Source organism: Triturus cristatus, chromosome 4_2, assembly GCF_964204655.1.
Source record: "Triturus cristatus chromosome 4_2, aTriCri1.1, whole genome shotgun sequence".
NCBI classification, from domain to species: Eukaryota; Metazoa; Chordata; class Amphibia; order Caudata; family Salamandridae; genus Triturus; species Triturus cristatus.
Genome location: NC_140586.1, coordinates 380,761,219 through 380,776,691, shown reverse-complemented (window position 1 = coordinate 380,776,691; position 15,473 = coordinate 380,761,219). Strand labels below are relative to the sequence as shown.

At 46.4% G+C, this 15,473-nt stretch overlaps 1 protein-coding gene across 2 annotated transcripts in view; it reads right to left on the bottom strand.

The window, feature by feature from the left end:
- Positions 1–15,473, bottom strand: part of ASPM (assembly factor for spindle microtubules) — a 393,967-nt gene that overhangs the window by 130,559 nt on the left and 247,935 nt on the right. For both annotated transcript variants that reach the window (XM_085601843.1, XM_085601844.1), the window contains exons 24-25: positions 1,904–2,053; positions 703–894 (exon numbers count right to left, since the gene is read on the bottom strand). In XM_085601843.1, the coding sequence (XP_085457969.1) occupies positions 703–894; positions 1,904–2,053 (342 nt within the window). The remainder of the gene's footprint in view (positions 1–702; positions 895–1,903; positions 2,054–15,473) is intronic.

Genomic DNA, 15,473 nt, shown 5'->3' with positions numbered 1-15,473 from the left:
TCCCCCATCAAAGGACCCCTACAAACATACAATAAGGTGGAGAAAAAGCTCCAACATTAAACTCCTCCTCTTCCTTGTGTTTGTAGTGGCATTCATTGTCGAATTAGGAACCTGTAAACCGAGAGTTTAGGTCATGGCTCTAGAGTCTTTGAAATAAGCCTGTACGTGGCATCACTCAAACAACAAATTGTTTAATCCCTTGGCAACAACATTAAGCGAAAAAAGCTTTAGCAGCATAAAACACGAGGCAATCCTATATGTGGGTATGTTTACGTTCCTTCTCTTAAATCAGGTCTGGATTTAAAAAAGAAAAAAAACAAAACACAGAACCGGCTGTGACAAGATGAAGCTATGGTATATATTCATGTAGCTGTCACACCCCTTTGAATGACTTTGAGCTTAACTGGAGGCCAATGATCATTCTGACTTAACTCTTTACTACTACACTGCAGTGCGGGAGTATCTCACAACCGCGCATTATGTTAGGCTGCATTACAGGACCATTCGTGTTAACTTGATCTTTAAGTGCATGAATGGTAATTTAAAAATTTTAAAAAATAGTTTACTCCTCCACAGTTCATGAATACAAATATTAAGGGCATCTACAGGGGAGTGAAGGACAAACGGATCCACCTTATTTGACAAAGTGCCACGAACAAACCTGCATGTTAAGTTTCGGACTTAGAAAATCTGTCATGATACCTGAATTTTAATGACTCCATTTGAGATCTTTCCTTCTTGTTTTTTTAATAGAAAGCTTCGGATCAGCCTCTGGATCACGCAGGCAGCCATGTTTCTCCGGCTCAACCACGATCGTGTTGCTCGCTGTAGTCTGATGATTTTGGACCGATCATCCAAATACTGTTTCTGTTGAAGCCTGGCACGAAAACAACTCTATTCCAAAACAGAAACAAAAGCATATTGAACTTCAATGTGTTGTTCGATTCAACCATTGTATTTACCATCGCAGGTGAAGTGCAAGACTTTCCTACAACTTTACATCCATTTGGTTACATATGGACGCATCAGCAATTGGTACAAGGTTAGGATGTACGACATCCTAACCTTGTACCAATTGCTGACACTACAAGGCAAAGGATGTTGTAATGAATCGCCGGTCATCCAACTGCACATCAAATACATCAGGGAAAGGACAGTTACCAACACGCACCACCCCCCCTTACTGTGAATCCCATACAGAGTGGTCCACCTTGTGCTCCCAATCAAATGGCTCCGGACATCTCAGATATTAATTATTCCCGGCTCGTAAATGAAGTGTGTTTTCTGTAAGTGAATCGTATATGCTGTTGGGAGTCTGGTCTCTGCGCAAAGCAGGAGAGAACAGTTCAGGTGGGTGGAGTTAAAAGTCCTTTGAATCCCATGCTAGGCACACCACGACAATTATCCTCTCCCTCACATGGTCCTCTCACAGCCAAGCACCCTACAGTCCTCAAACGACACCATGCTGGGCGCCTCTAGGGCAAATAGATCAGCTCTGACGGACGGATAGACCTTCACTGGGACTCAAACTATGAACGTCAATACTTTCACACAGCCCCATCAGTCTCCGATGGCAAACAACATAAAAAACAAACAGCTGACCCAGACGGAGGCAACTAGACACAAAAGTAAACTTTCTGAATAAAGTTCATCCAAAATTATCTATTCCTGGATGACATTTTGTTTATACACAAAGATTTAAAAGCAATTACGCATGAGCGGTGACAGAACAAATGTAAGAGGTGATGAAAATATGTACATATTATTGGTGTGGGGGAAGAATTTTGTACAAGTGGACGATTGCACACACCTCCCATGCTAATGTTCCGACATTTAATGATCTTAAGGGAAAACTGGTGGTCACTGTGTGGCTGTCTAGCAATGGCCAGACATAGGCACTTACCTGAATGAAGACCACAATATCCATGTGCCTTTTGGCACGTCTCAGCGCGAGGTACACCCTGAACTTCCTTTGAATTTTGAGAGCAGACAAATGGTGATATGCCACTGCTGAGAACCGCAGCAGCCTCCGTTCTTGCTTTTGTTGTTCGATCTAGAGGGAAAAATAAGTCACAACGCATTACTACTACAGACACCACCCTTGAAAACCCACAAAGTCAAACCTAGTCTTTCCACCTCGGTGGAAATCCCTACAGCAATCTTTTTGACAAAGGTTTTTGGACAGTGCACACCCTGAACTCATGTACTGGAAGGCGCTCTCATATGGCATATGTCATCTCTTATTTCATGTCGGAGATATCAAACCCCCAAACTGGACCATGAAAATACTGTAATATTTAGTTACTGTCCTTTTGGAATCAATTGTTGTTTAGCGCATTTAAGTGAAAACTGGGCTTTGAAATACAACCTCGCAGCCAAGGCCTGGAACGACCTCCACCAAGCCCCCACACTACACCAGTTCAGGAAGGACCGCAAGACCTGGCTCTTAGGATGACCCCAGCACTCAACGGAGCTGCACCACCACCCCCAGCATCTTGAGACCCTAACAGGTGAGTGGCTGCGCTTTTTCCAACCCGGATTGATTGATTGAACCTTGAACTCCATTTTATTTCAAAATAATTTTAGGGGGAGAAGTCCCTGAACACCTCTCAAGTGCTTGCTTGCTGCATGTGAGCTTTGGGCATTATTCATTGAAGCAGCAGGTGATGCAGTGACAGTAGCAGACATGGGCAATAGCGGAAGGGCAGTGCCAGTAGTGGAAGTTGGCAATGGTGAATTGAGCGATATATTTAAATAAAATTTGAGAACCTGCACTTTCAAAACAAATAAATAAGCACGGTAAGCAATTCAGTAAACATCACACTCTTGTAAAAGTAAAAACAATGAACCTATGTACTATAGCATTTCAAGAGAGCTTTCCAGTTTAGAAGCAGTGGCCATGCAGGATGGGGCACACTGCAGATGAAATGAGTGGCCCAACAACACTCAATGGGTAGTTACTGGGGGCTCCCAAAAAGAGTAAATACAAATATATATATATTGAAACAGAAAAGCACCCTTGAAAGGCGCAAATGGAAAACTAAAGGACTGGCCCACTAGCCTAAGTACTGAAGCTTATCTTTTCAGTTGGATTATCAGGTTAAATGCAGTCACTCCTGGGGGAAAGGATGAAGTTGGCTGACCCATCACCCCATGCTATATGATGTTACGGGAGGAAACAATGTGAATGGCATTTGAACACACCAATGGCGAAGAAGGCTGACCCAAAGACACGGTATGTATGTATATGGATGGATTTTTCATGTTTTTATTTATTGAAAGAGAACAATCAAACCCATGGAATATGACCAACTTTTCCAGTGAACCAATGAGGCCTATATTCATTATCATTGGATTTTCACCATAAATAACTCAGGCCTACAATACGGAGCATACTTTTTTTGTAAGGCAACCACCAGGCATACAATAATAATATTACAAAATTACATCAGACAAACATTTTACAATCCCTCCTAAAATGTCTTAACAAGGATTATCATAGTACCCTTCCCGTTTGTCAGACAGGGTAACAAACAAAGCCTTTGCTATTACAGTAATCTGTGTGATTCCCTGTAACAAAATAACTGTGTGCAAGCTTTAACAGAGCAATAACAAACCCACCCTTAAATGGCCTCTGGATTTAACATATGTTTTTCACAATAAATAAGTAGGCTCCATTGTCTTTGCCTTAACTTTCCATAATAAACCGATCAGATCTAAAAAGCATCTGACAGGACACTTAACCATGAACAAATTAGGCTTGTAAACTTTATAATTGGCTTGTCAAAATAACCTACTCAGTCCAGCTGTATTAAACATTAGGTTTTTCACAAGCAACGGTGCAAATCTTTTATGTCCAGGGTTTGTCAAGGGGTGGGAAGAAACACTTGTCTACTACGGTAATCTGAGATTCCATGTAACAAAATACCTGGGTACAGGGTAACAGAGTGTGCTAACAATCCAACCTCAAAGGTCTAACGTTACTTGTTTGATAGCTAGGCTTCTGTCAGGTTGTATACAACCCTGAATTCTTAGTAAAAGACAAGGAATTGGACTACCCTGTGAGGTGCAGGTCTGCCCTGATGGCAGGAAGATCTACACAAGGCTCAGATGACTTAACCAAGGCTGCTCAGCATCCATGTGGCTTGAACGAAAGACCACAGAGATTCTTTTCTACATCAACTGGGTAGAGACTGACCCGCTCCTCCTTGTAGGATGTCTATACCTTTACTCATTCAGTCCCAGGAAGACCTGAACATTTCAAGCCTTTACATCCCAGGTGTGGTTTCTGGGCTTCCTGACTCCTGCCTGTCTTCCTGATTTTATAACCAGTTGAACCATCTGGGTACCAGAGAACACGGTTTACATTGATGACTGATCCCAAACTCCGGTTTACAGGTTGACAGGGTGAAGCCTTTGGATACAATGGGGTTCTATAAAATAATTTGTGAGGCCCCTGGTATTTGTTTGGAACCAAAGTGGAGGTCAGCACAGAAGGGGATTCAGAGGAGCACACATTAGGCACCCTTATCTCCAAAATCACTAATCATGGTCAAGATGTTTTAGCGGATGGGGCATGCAGTGAACAAAAAAGCGTCACCAGGTCAACCTATCCAGTTCCTACTCTTCTAAAGGGCAGAGTAAAAACAAAATCTAAAAGCTCAGAGTTGTACACAATCTGATAGGAGCATGGTAATCCAACAAGCTATTTACCTTAGATAATGTTTCTTCTGGTGCATCCTCCAACTACAGATTTCCCACATTTTTAATTTGTAACCTTGCCTAAATGGATCGTTCTGTGCATAAAAAGATGCTATGCCCTGGCTAAAAGGAGTCTTCCAACAGCCTTCAGGATCATTCCAACACAGCCAAGACAGCCACTATAGCACTGGCTGGAGGTGGTCTGGTGTTGGACACCGGTCAGGCTACTATAAGGGCGTCTGTAGACACATTCTTCAGGAACTACTGTTGAAATAATCAATTCAGCAGGTAGGGCCATTTCGCCTGCTCTGTCCTGGAGGACTTTCTGGTTTAAGTCCACTCCTTCAGATACTCTCCTTTTTGGGAGGTATTAATTTGGTATCTATTCAAGAGGTGAGGACCCTTTGATCAGAAGTGTCAATTAAAGGAAATTAGTTACCTTTGGTAAAGCTCCTTCTTGCCGATACTTAATCTAACTACAGATTTCACTGCAACCCCCTGCCCCGTTCTGTTGAGTGCACCTTTTGTTCTAAAAAGGTCCCAAGTTATATTTTGTGCACTGTATCACTGCAATCTGTCAGTTAATTGCATCGGAGGGCGTGGAAGAATTCCAAGGAAAACTGACATAAGCGCACAGGAGTGGTGTCTTTATATGGCTCGGCATTGTCACTTTCTGGAATGGCACAAGGTTGGTGTGCAGCCAATGTCGTCACCTATCAGTATGCAGGAATAGCTGCTTCGAACATTTTCAAATCTAATCTGGCACCTAGTGAAAATTCAAAAGGTGAGGAATCTGCGGATAGAAATATGAATTAACATATCCGTTACTTGTTTGAGGGGTCAGTACAGATTAGGCTTTGATGGCCACAGCAGAAAGGATAAGCTATTCAAAGTTGTGTATGCTTCTGAATTCAATATTTTTTCCATGATAAGGTAGAAGTAGATCTCCTGCCAGTCTTTTTGTGTCCAGTTTGCACTGGCTTCAGGGCACAGGTGGTCTAAGTCTAATCTGACTAAAGAAAGGCTGATACACATGTATTATTGGTTTCAGGGAGGATCTCCCATGTTCAGATAGAAGTAGGCTGTCATTTTACACCTTATTTTGAAGAGCGCCTGCTGGGTGACCAATAGCCAGTGCACCAGGATGTACATGAGGTATCAAATGGACCTTTACCTACTTATGAAAAGGTCAGTGCAGAGGACTAGAGTCATGCTGCAACTATCACAGTCACCTCAGAGTGTTGGGTGAAGGGGAGGTGGGGCAGACGCCACCCACACTCGGCTCAGGATTCACTTTGGGTAAGCCCCTAATAGCATACCAACAATGTGAAACACTTCTATTCGAATCTCAGATTATCGAATTTGTGTGTGAAAAATCATGAGGAGAAGGTAGACAAACTTTGGAGGAAAAAAAAAAAATCAAGCTTTGCAGAGAGATTTTCTCCACAGAATGCAGTATTATATTTACAGAATTTGTCCTTTAGCATAACACAATTCCCATAAGGGTGATGTAAAACTCATTCCTGTCCCCTTCAGTCTACTTTTTGCACACATTACTGCTTTTATCCTCATCAATCATTGTACCTTGTGTCCCACCACCCCATTTTCTTTCCAAATTTAGCCACAAGAATTTTGGCTTCTACTCTCACTTTGGATATGCTCAGTAGACTCACGGCCCACGGCCCATGTGCTTCGTAAAGTAGTATACTTTTGTCTCTTCAATAAGCTCCTACTAATATGGGCTTGGGCATTTACTGTTAAAAGTCCTGTGACTTTCCAGCTCAACAGGTTAGAGATGAAACAGGCTGTCTAGAAGCAGGACGAGGAAGGAAGGATTTCTAATACACCTTATAACCAGTGTTTTATGTTTTTAAATTTGATTAAATGGATATAGCTAAACTTCTCCACTTAATAAAACTTTAAACAACCTTTCTCAGGCACCAAAAAACAAACTAAAAACAAGCCTTGGATGAGCCCACATACCAACAACAGTTGTTGGCAAAGCAGCACCCCCATGATGAAGCATGCTACCTACAAAGGTGGAGGGGTTGACATTTTGTTTTTTAAATATATCCTACTAGGGTGAACAATTGGCATAAACTCATATGTCCATTCAGTAGGGTGTATTGTTTTCCCAACTTGAGCAACTCTGTTTAGTAAAAATATAGCTCTGTCACATCCTTTACATTTTGCAATTCATTTCTGGCAAGCTCCCTTCTTTGATCAACTGTTCTTTTTGCTACAAATTATGGTCCATTGATCATAGTCTTACCAATTATTTTCAAGTATTTTGCAATTTAAAAAAAACTTTGTTCCCTTTAAGTTTGTTTCTTTTTTAATTCTTTATTGTATTGTGTCTGTGTTGTAACACAAAACAACATGCATCATCACCAAGGATTGCCTTGCCCTTGCAGTGTCTGTACCAGTGCTGAGCAGATAGGAAGTGGCTTATATCCCAGGCCAGGGAGATAAAGCTGGTTTGCCGTTCAGCCTAATAGACCAGGTCTTCAAACTTACAATGTTGGTTTATGTATTTAAACATACTGTTTTACTATCCAATGCAACAGAATCGGCTCATTTAGATGTTTTCACACATTTCTTCGAATGCAGAAAACAAACCAAATTTTTAAAAATGTGTCACCTTTTTAGAAACAAACCTGAATTCAAAAGCACAGTTACACATTTATGAAAATACCATATTTTAGCAGTCTACTGGCTTAACCGCATGTGCCCCTCCTTTTCAGACAAACACAACAACTTTATCCAAGTTAATTTCCCAAAGATGGGGGTGTCTGAACGAGGCACCGACTTGATGTTGGCGTATATGAAATCAATATGGGACGAGTGTAGAGTAACTTACAAGTTCTCCACACTCTGAAATCCCCAAACCAATAGGCTTGTTGAGAGGCTCAACAAGACCCTGAAAGGAAAATTGGCTGAATAGATCCCTTGAGGCAGAAGAGGGATTTCCTCTTGTAATGCTGTTTTTTGCTTACAGGGAGGGGCCTCAGAACGGGTTCAGCCACTTCAAACTTCTGTACAGCCACTCTGTCAGAGGGCCTCTCAACCTTGTAAAGTAGGTGGGTGGGGGGGTTGCAAGCTCCCAGAAACCTCCTCAGGATGTACACCTACAGGTTAGCCCTAAGATGTCATATGAAGTGCCTCTGGAAGACAGACACTGAGAACTTAACCGCCAGCCAGAAAGTCATGAAACTCCAAAGGCTACTCTGGTCAAGTTTCAACCTGGTCAGAAAGTGTAGGAAATGGAGCCAGTGGAGCCCCAGGCCTTGCAGGACCAGCATACTCTCCCATATCAGGCAAAGAAGCACAATGGGTAGGTCATCCAACAGATGGACCTTCAGACCCAAAGGAACCCCTTAGGGGATCCTGTATGTTAACCACCTCAAGCCACACTTTACATTTCGGTGGTCAGAGAGCATGGAGAACTATGCTCTTCATCACAGATGGAAGTGAGGGGGAAGAGAATGAACCTCTTCCAGATCTCCTCTCCTCAAAAGACCAAGATGGATCAGGAGAGGGAGTGAACCTCTCATCCTATCTACCGACCCCCCCCCCCCCCCCTCCAACAGGAGAGACTGCCGCCAGCTGTTGGAGCAGCTCTCCTCCCTGTATTCACCTACCTCTGGGCTCACCCATTGGTGTAGCCACAACATTAACACCGGGGACAGTATGCCTATAAAGAATAAGATCTACAGGCTATCTGATAAAGTGAGGGCCAGCATCAAGGAAGAGGTATTCAAAGATGTTAGAACTAAGGTAATTGAGCACTCCAACAGCCCTTGGTCCAGCCCAGTGATACGGATACACAAGAACACTTTGCCTCAAAGTTAAGTCTGACTGATTTTGTGTCAAGGTACCAGAGGGTTAAGCACAGGTCAATTTAGTGATTTTTTGTGGTTCAGGCTGACCAGGATTGTGGTAGTTGCTTGAGTAGGGTTTCACCCCCCTCAATCAACAACTTAATCTTCCACAGATCACAAAATATTCTATAACAAGTGTTGGCGTAGCCAATAGGTCTCGCCTTTGGGACCTTATAGTTTTTAGCCATGCAGCACATTATTCTGGGTGCTTAACATTTACAGGTTTTACTACGTGTAGCACAAGATGGGATACAGAAGTTTATGGGGTCCGTCATTGGAGCAGTTCTGCCCCACTGAGAGCACGCGGCCAGCGTCAGCAATGCGAAGATAGCCCCTCCTCGTGTGTTCCTTCTGTAGGAGTCTCTATGCTGCACACAGAGGCTGTACAAATGATACCCGCTGACATCCAAAACCAGTGCTTCGGCTGATCGTAGACATCTGAAGGGTTAATTCCATTTCTCGGCGCGAATGAGTAGCAGCCACCCTTGCTGCAGCTCGCGGCTTCAGCTGCTTAGGGATGTAAAGCGCGAGCCCTCGTCAGCATCACGGACCCCTCCTTTACGCGCGGGACCACAGACACAGAGGAGGGCGCGCGCTGCCTGGCTCCGCTGGGGTTTGAGGCAAGGGATGCGTTCAGGATCACGTGCACTGTGTGTCCCCGTGGCTCAGTGCCATGCCCAGCGACGGTGAGGCTTGCGGGGCTGGGAATGGATGAGATGATGAATGAGCACTGGCATATGTACGAGTTACTTACCTTCAGTAACGACGTATCTGGTAGAGACGTTGTCTAGCCGCAGATTCCTTATCTTAGAATATCCCCAGGCGTCAGACTTTTTTTGCAGCAGCACCTCTGCGCGCCAGGGGACGGCGCAACGTCCACGTACGTGACGTCAGCGAGGTCATGTAAGTCCCTCCGGCGCGCTGCCGTCACTTTTCTTCGGAGAAGCTTTTCCGCGATACAACGCTGAGCCACCAATAAAAAAAACAGTGAACGTATGGGAACAGTGTGCGATGGATGAAAATCCGTGAATAATTAAGGAGGATGGTGCAAGACACCATCGTAAAAGACAGAATTAGACACTGCCTACATATAAGTGAAAAAGCTATGAGAAAGAACCTCGCAAGCTAAGCGAAGACCCTTCCCAAGTGCAACAAGGGAAGAATATCCCGACAGACAGAAATAGACTGTTAATACCGTGCAGAACAACAGACAAAAATTGACTGTCAGTACCATGTAGAACTGTGCCGTCCAGCAAGAACGGTACTTTTTGAAACAGCAAGTACCTCTGACACCATAAATTGCAATTTCACCTTTTCTCTGCAAGCCTTTTTATTGACTGCGAGTTGTATTTGATTTACATAGATTTGAATTACTTTGAAACAGAAAGAACACTTCCTCAGTGTGACAAACACATGTCCTAAACATTTAACATTAAGCAAAACTTTACTATTTTCAAAATAACATAGTGACAACTAACATAAAATAAATTCAGCAAATAGATAATATATCGAACCAGTACTCAGATATCCTATTTCAAAACATAGGGACATTCTAACTCATTATTGCCTCCACATTGAATGATTGTTGTGGTCCTAGACAGGATTAGAGAAAAAATATATTTTCCAGAGTTGTCGTGGAGAGCGTTGACTAGATGTATTGTTTCTGCTCTTCTGGGGGCGTTATTGTATGATTTATATCCCAAGTGAATTCTCGTTCTCTATTAGCCGACGCGTTTCGACCTTTCGTGTAGTGGACCTTTATTGACTTCCTAAGGTCTTCATCAGGGCTCAATTATAGTTCCAAAGGGACATCTTTTTCATACTGTTGGGTAAGGGATGCTGGCGTCTTCTTTCACCTTTCTCGTTGGCCCATGAAACGGTAGGCTGACATGTGGGTCTTTCACATAATTAACGGTTGAAAGAATCTTTTGGATTCGTCGGAGGTCGGAACTGCTTCTTCTCTTCTATGGCGTTTTCTTCGTCTCCGTCCTTCGTTGTATGGAAGCACCCTGTTTCACCAAGCAAGAACGGAGCACAGAGAGAACAGTCCACCGCAGGAAGGTATGAAAAGTCTGGCACTGCCCCTACAGCAATGCAGGTCTGAAACAGAGGTGAACAGATCCCCAAAGAAGACTACCGTAGAGGAGACCAGAACCCTGAGCCAATAGAGATGGCGGGAAGGCAGCAGGAGAAGATAAGAAAATGAAGAGGAATCTCCTGGTGAAAGTCAATCAAAAAGACATAATTTTACAGATAAGAAAACCCTTGAGAGGGCGGCTACTGTATTATGGTAACAGAAACCCCTGAGAGGGAGTCAGCTGTATTATGGCAAATCTCAAAGGGACGCAACAATGTGAGCACCCATGAGACAAAGAACCAATGTCAACTGTAAAAGGGTGCCAGCGGAGAACCCCACTTGGCAAGGACCTCGCAGAACGTGGAGGCTGGGTGGGCATTAAGAAATCTGCGGCTAGACAATGTCTCTACCAGATACATCATTACCGAAGGTAAGTAACTCGTACATCTGATAGAGACATCTAGCCGCATATTCCTTAACTTAGAATAGATACCACAGCCATACCCCAAAGGGGAGGTGGGTCTGTGACAGAACAACAGAAACCGCCAAGCATTTGAGCCGGCAACAGTGACGGACAATGGGGAAGACTGTGGCGGAACAGCCAGACAGCAACCAAAATAGCTCGGAAGAGCAAAAGAGATGCAAAACAACCCAAAAATGCCACAATGGTGCTACACCATACCTGCATAAGCATGAGAAGCAGAAAAGGCACCAGCCATACACCAGAACTAAAGAAAGAGAGAGGAAGAAGGACCACTCTTAGTGTAATGGCGTACTATGTGAACACCAATGTAAATGTAAATGTTGTAAACTTGTAAAGCGCACAGCTGCCCCAGCAACGGGGCGTCCCGGCGCTGTAGACCGCTGGGGAACCCGTCCTGGCTATCCCTGTGAGATGGTCCCTTTCTGGGTATCTCCAAGGTGAAACCAGGCGTCCCCGGCGTCTGTGGGGGGCCGTTGTAGAGATGAGGCAAGCTTAATGCCCAGAGTTGCCTAGTGTGTTCCTGGTTAGAGTAGGTACAGAGGTGAGAATTATCAAGTCCGTTTTGACCTTGGTCCACGACCCTGCCGCGTCGGGAATTGAACCCTGGTTGATTCTCTGCTTACGGGTCTGCCGCCTCTAACCAGTGAGCCACACCTCTCCACTAGCCACACCTCTCCACTGAAAGAGATGCAACCACAGGCTAGCCCAAGGAAGGAAGGCCGGAGAGGCTACAGTCAAGAACCAAAGGTGGAGACTAGAAATCAGCACGCCAAGTGCACACCCAGTCCCAAAGGGGGGACCAGGGGTGAACAGTAACAATCTTAAGCACGCTAATGCAGGCCAACACAGAAATATGCACAGAGCAAACAGCTACAGGGACCATAAGGTGGCGTAGCTAAAATATGCGCAAGGCTGCTCGACCAGGCAGTGGTAAGACCAGGGTGAGAACCAACACCCGAAATACAGATATGCAGGGTGGAGATCTAGGACGACTGACATTAGAAGAGCCGTCCCGCATGCTCAGCTGATACAATATACCACAGCCGAAGGAAGGTGCAGCAGAGGCACCAAAGTACTAAGGCGTAGAAACAGAGGAATAATCGTAGAATTTTAGAGCACACCCTCCGACTGGAAGGAAAGTAACACTTGTCCAGAAGAGAGAAGCGTTCAGTAAATGGACACAAACAAGGGAGCAGTGTTAAACCGGAGAACCACCTCAGTAAGCAGAACGCAAAAAGGGCCTTATTAGTAATGCCGCATGCATCACTGGAAATGTCCCTGAAACATGGAGACTTCGGACCAGACCTTGCAGCCTCGAAGAGAGGTGAAGAGTTAGGAAGAAGAGTACCCATGGAACTCGTATATATACCTAATTACAGATATATATATAGCAGAAACGGGTAAACTAGCCACGACTATGCAACCTGGTTGTAGAGGAACACACCTGGTGCCCTAATGGCAGACGGAAGCTGCCTTTAAAGCGTGACGAACACCCCGAAAACTTCAGAAGGAGGAGAATGAAGCAAATAAGCAAGATGACCAATAACGTATCGAAGATGGCGCCAAGGCACAACAGTGAGCACTGTACAACGGCAGATAAGAGCACCAGAGGACGCCTAGAGATCAAAGGAACTCGTAGGCCCAGTTGACATAACAGAGCTATAGCAAACAAGTACCCCACACGGAGTATGTACACCCCAACAACGGGGAACACGTTTATTAGGGCAAGCCACAGTCAGAGGAAAAATCTGTGGAACACTGCCACAGTAGGTTAACCGCCAGTTTAAAACGCATAATACATCCAAGGGATGAGAAATGAAAGGGTAATCACCTCCGACCATGCAAAAGGAAGACCTGAGGTTTACTATCAGCCTAAAACACATAACGCATCAAAAGGATGCTAAATGAAAAGGTACCACTCCAGAACAAACACCTGAGGAACACAGGCCTAAAGGAGGGGCGAAAGCTCGCAAGGAGGCGCTGAACAGCCGAGTCGGCGTGTGCATCAAACAATAAAACCTCATCAAGGGTAAATCAACAAGAATCTCCCGTATATTTTCCAAGAAGATGCTATCCCGTAACCAAGCATGACGCCGCAGGGCGACTGAACCAGCCATAGCCCGGCCGAAGGAATCAGCAGTTTCCAAGGCAGAGCGGATCGTAAACTCAGCAAGGTCACGGGCATCCCAGAGAAGATGAAGTAGGTCAACACGAGCACCTTCAGCGCTGGTGGAGAACAAAGACTCTGCAGAGTCACACAGGGCAGAGGTAGCCCGAGCCAGGACACATACTGCATTTAGTGACCGTAGTGCAGCACTAGTGGAGGCAAAGATGTTCCGACCCCATGACTCAAGCCATCTGGACTCCCGGGATGGAGGAAGCAATAGCCGGGGCAAGGAAGGGAAGGAAGTTTGCAAAACAAACCCTTGCACGTCAGGATGCACAAATAAGCAGCCCGGATCATGTGGAGCAGGCAGGTGGTGGTGCAAGACCGAACGAGCGACTGGGTCACCGGAAGCTCAAACCCAGGTACCCAAAAGGGCATCATAACGAGAAGCTTCAAAAGGGCAGAAGCGGCTCCACATTCCCTGCCCCACAGTGAAGGACATCAAGTAAAGGGTCCACAGACCAGGGCACCGAAGGGGGTTGCATGTTCAAAATCCGAGTGGCCAAAGAGACCACTCTGAGAAAGGCTGCACCAGCCTCGGCAGCCCTCTGAGGAGGGGATAGTAGCTCATCAGTAGGTGAGGGCTGTAAGCTAACCCTCCCAAGACATTGAGGGTGCGACCAATGCCCAACTGAAAGGAGGCTGTTGAGGAGGTGAGGAGCCTGCCTGGTGCGGGCGCTCTTGAGGAGGTGGGGATCCTACCAGATCCACATACTCTAAGGGAGGCACAGGCAAAAATACATCCGACGACGCTGGGCGTGAGGGCGACGCCAAACTCTCGCCCTGACGCCTCCGGAGAAGAGTCAACAACCCCGCGTCAATGCAGCACCAAACCCACTTTAGTAGGCGCCAACCAAGCTTTTTCCGGCGCCGACTCCATTCGGCGTCGAGTCGGCTCCTTCCGGCGACAAATGCATGATATGTTCACCTTCCGAAGAAGGAGAAGGCGCCGGAGCCGGGGAGGCAAACCTCCGGCACCACACTGACGCCGCCTCAGCCTCAACCACAACAGGCTCCGACTCGGGAGAAAGAAGCCGAGGCAGAGCCGGGGAGGTGAGGCTACAGCACAGGAACGGCGCCGTCCCGGGCTCCGGACAGGCGGCTGGCTGCCCAGAAGGCCGAGGCGTGCACAAAGCGAGGCTTTGAGCACCAGCAACCACCTGTGACTCCAGAGGGAGCCCCAACAGGACTATGCAGTGCGGCAGGGGTGCAATGGGTCGTAGAGGGGGGCCGCACCCAGACTATACCACATCTCCGACATCCCTGGAGGGCAAGGGCTCATTTGACACCGGGGGCAAACCCACCGGCAAGTCAGTCGGGGACCCCACAGATAGGGGAGGCCCAGAGGACGCCCCAGGGACGGGAGAGGACCCAAGGGAGGCCTGCAAGGCCATGACATAAGCCTCCATTTGGGCCTGAGTCGCCCCCGCACCCAGATAGGGTGGATAGAAGGGGGGACGACTGGCGGGGGCGCAAATCTGGAATATTCCGGGAACCAGTGCCCCTGACCACAGATGTAAGGGAGGTCGAGGACCTCGGCGACCTGCGCCGCAACTTATAAAGAAGTGGTGAACGACGGCCTCGGGCCCCAGAGGGCTATCGACTGCGAAACTGCGTGGAAGAGGCCGTGGGATCAGACGACTCCGACTGGGACAGTCGTGCCGAAAGAAGCTTCATCCGGCGCTCCTGCCGAGACTTCACCTTAAGGTGTAGGCAGGCTTCGTAGTCCGTGGAGTCATGGTGCACGCCCAGACACCATATACAAATACGATGCAGGTCTGTCGCGGAGAAATGCCGCGAACAGGAAGTACAGGATTTAAAGCCTGAGGGCATCGCACACTGTTCCAGACGCGTATCGTCGAAAAAGGGCTGGAAGCAGGCCAGAGGAACCGCTCACTCCGGATCCGCTTTGCACGCGGAAAAGAAGGAAACAGACGTCAGTGCGCCGGGAGGGACTTATATTACCTCGCTGACGCCACGTACGTAGACAACGTCAGGGCAGGGTCGTGTGGCGCCGTCCCCCGGCGTGCAGAGGTGCTTCTGCAAAAAAGTTTTCCGGATCCAGTCTGACGCCTGGGGATATTCTAAGTTAAGGAATCTGCGGCTAGATGTCTATCAGATGCAAGGGGCCTAGCTGACATATACTGACTGATAGGCACATGT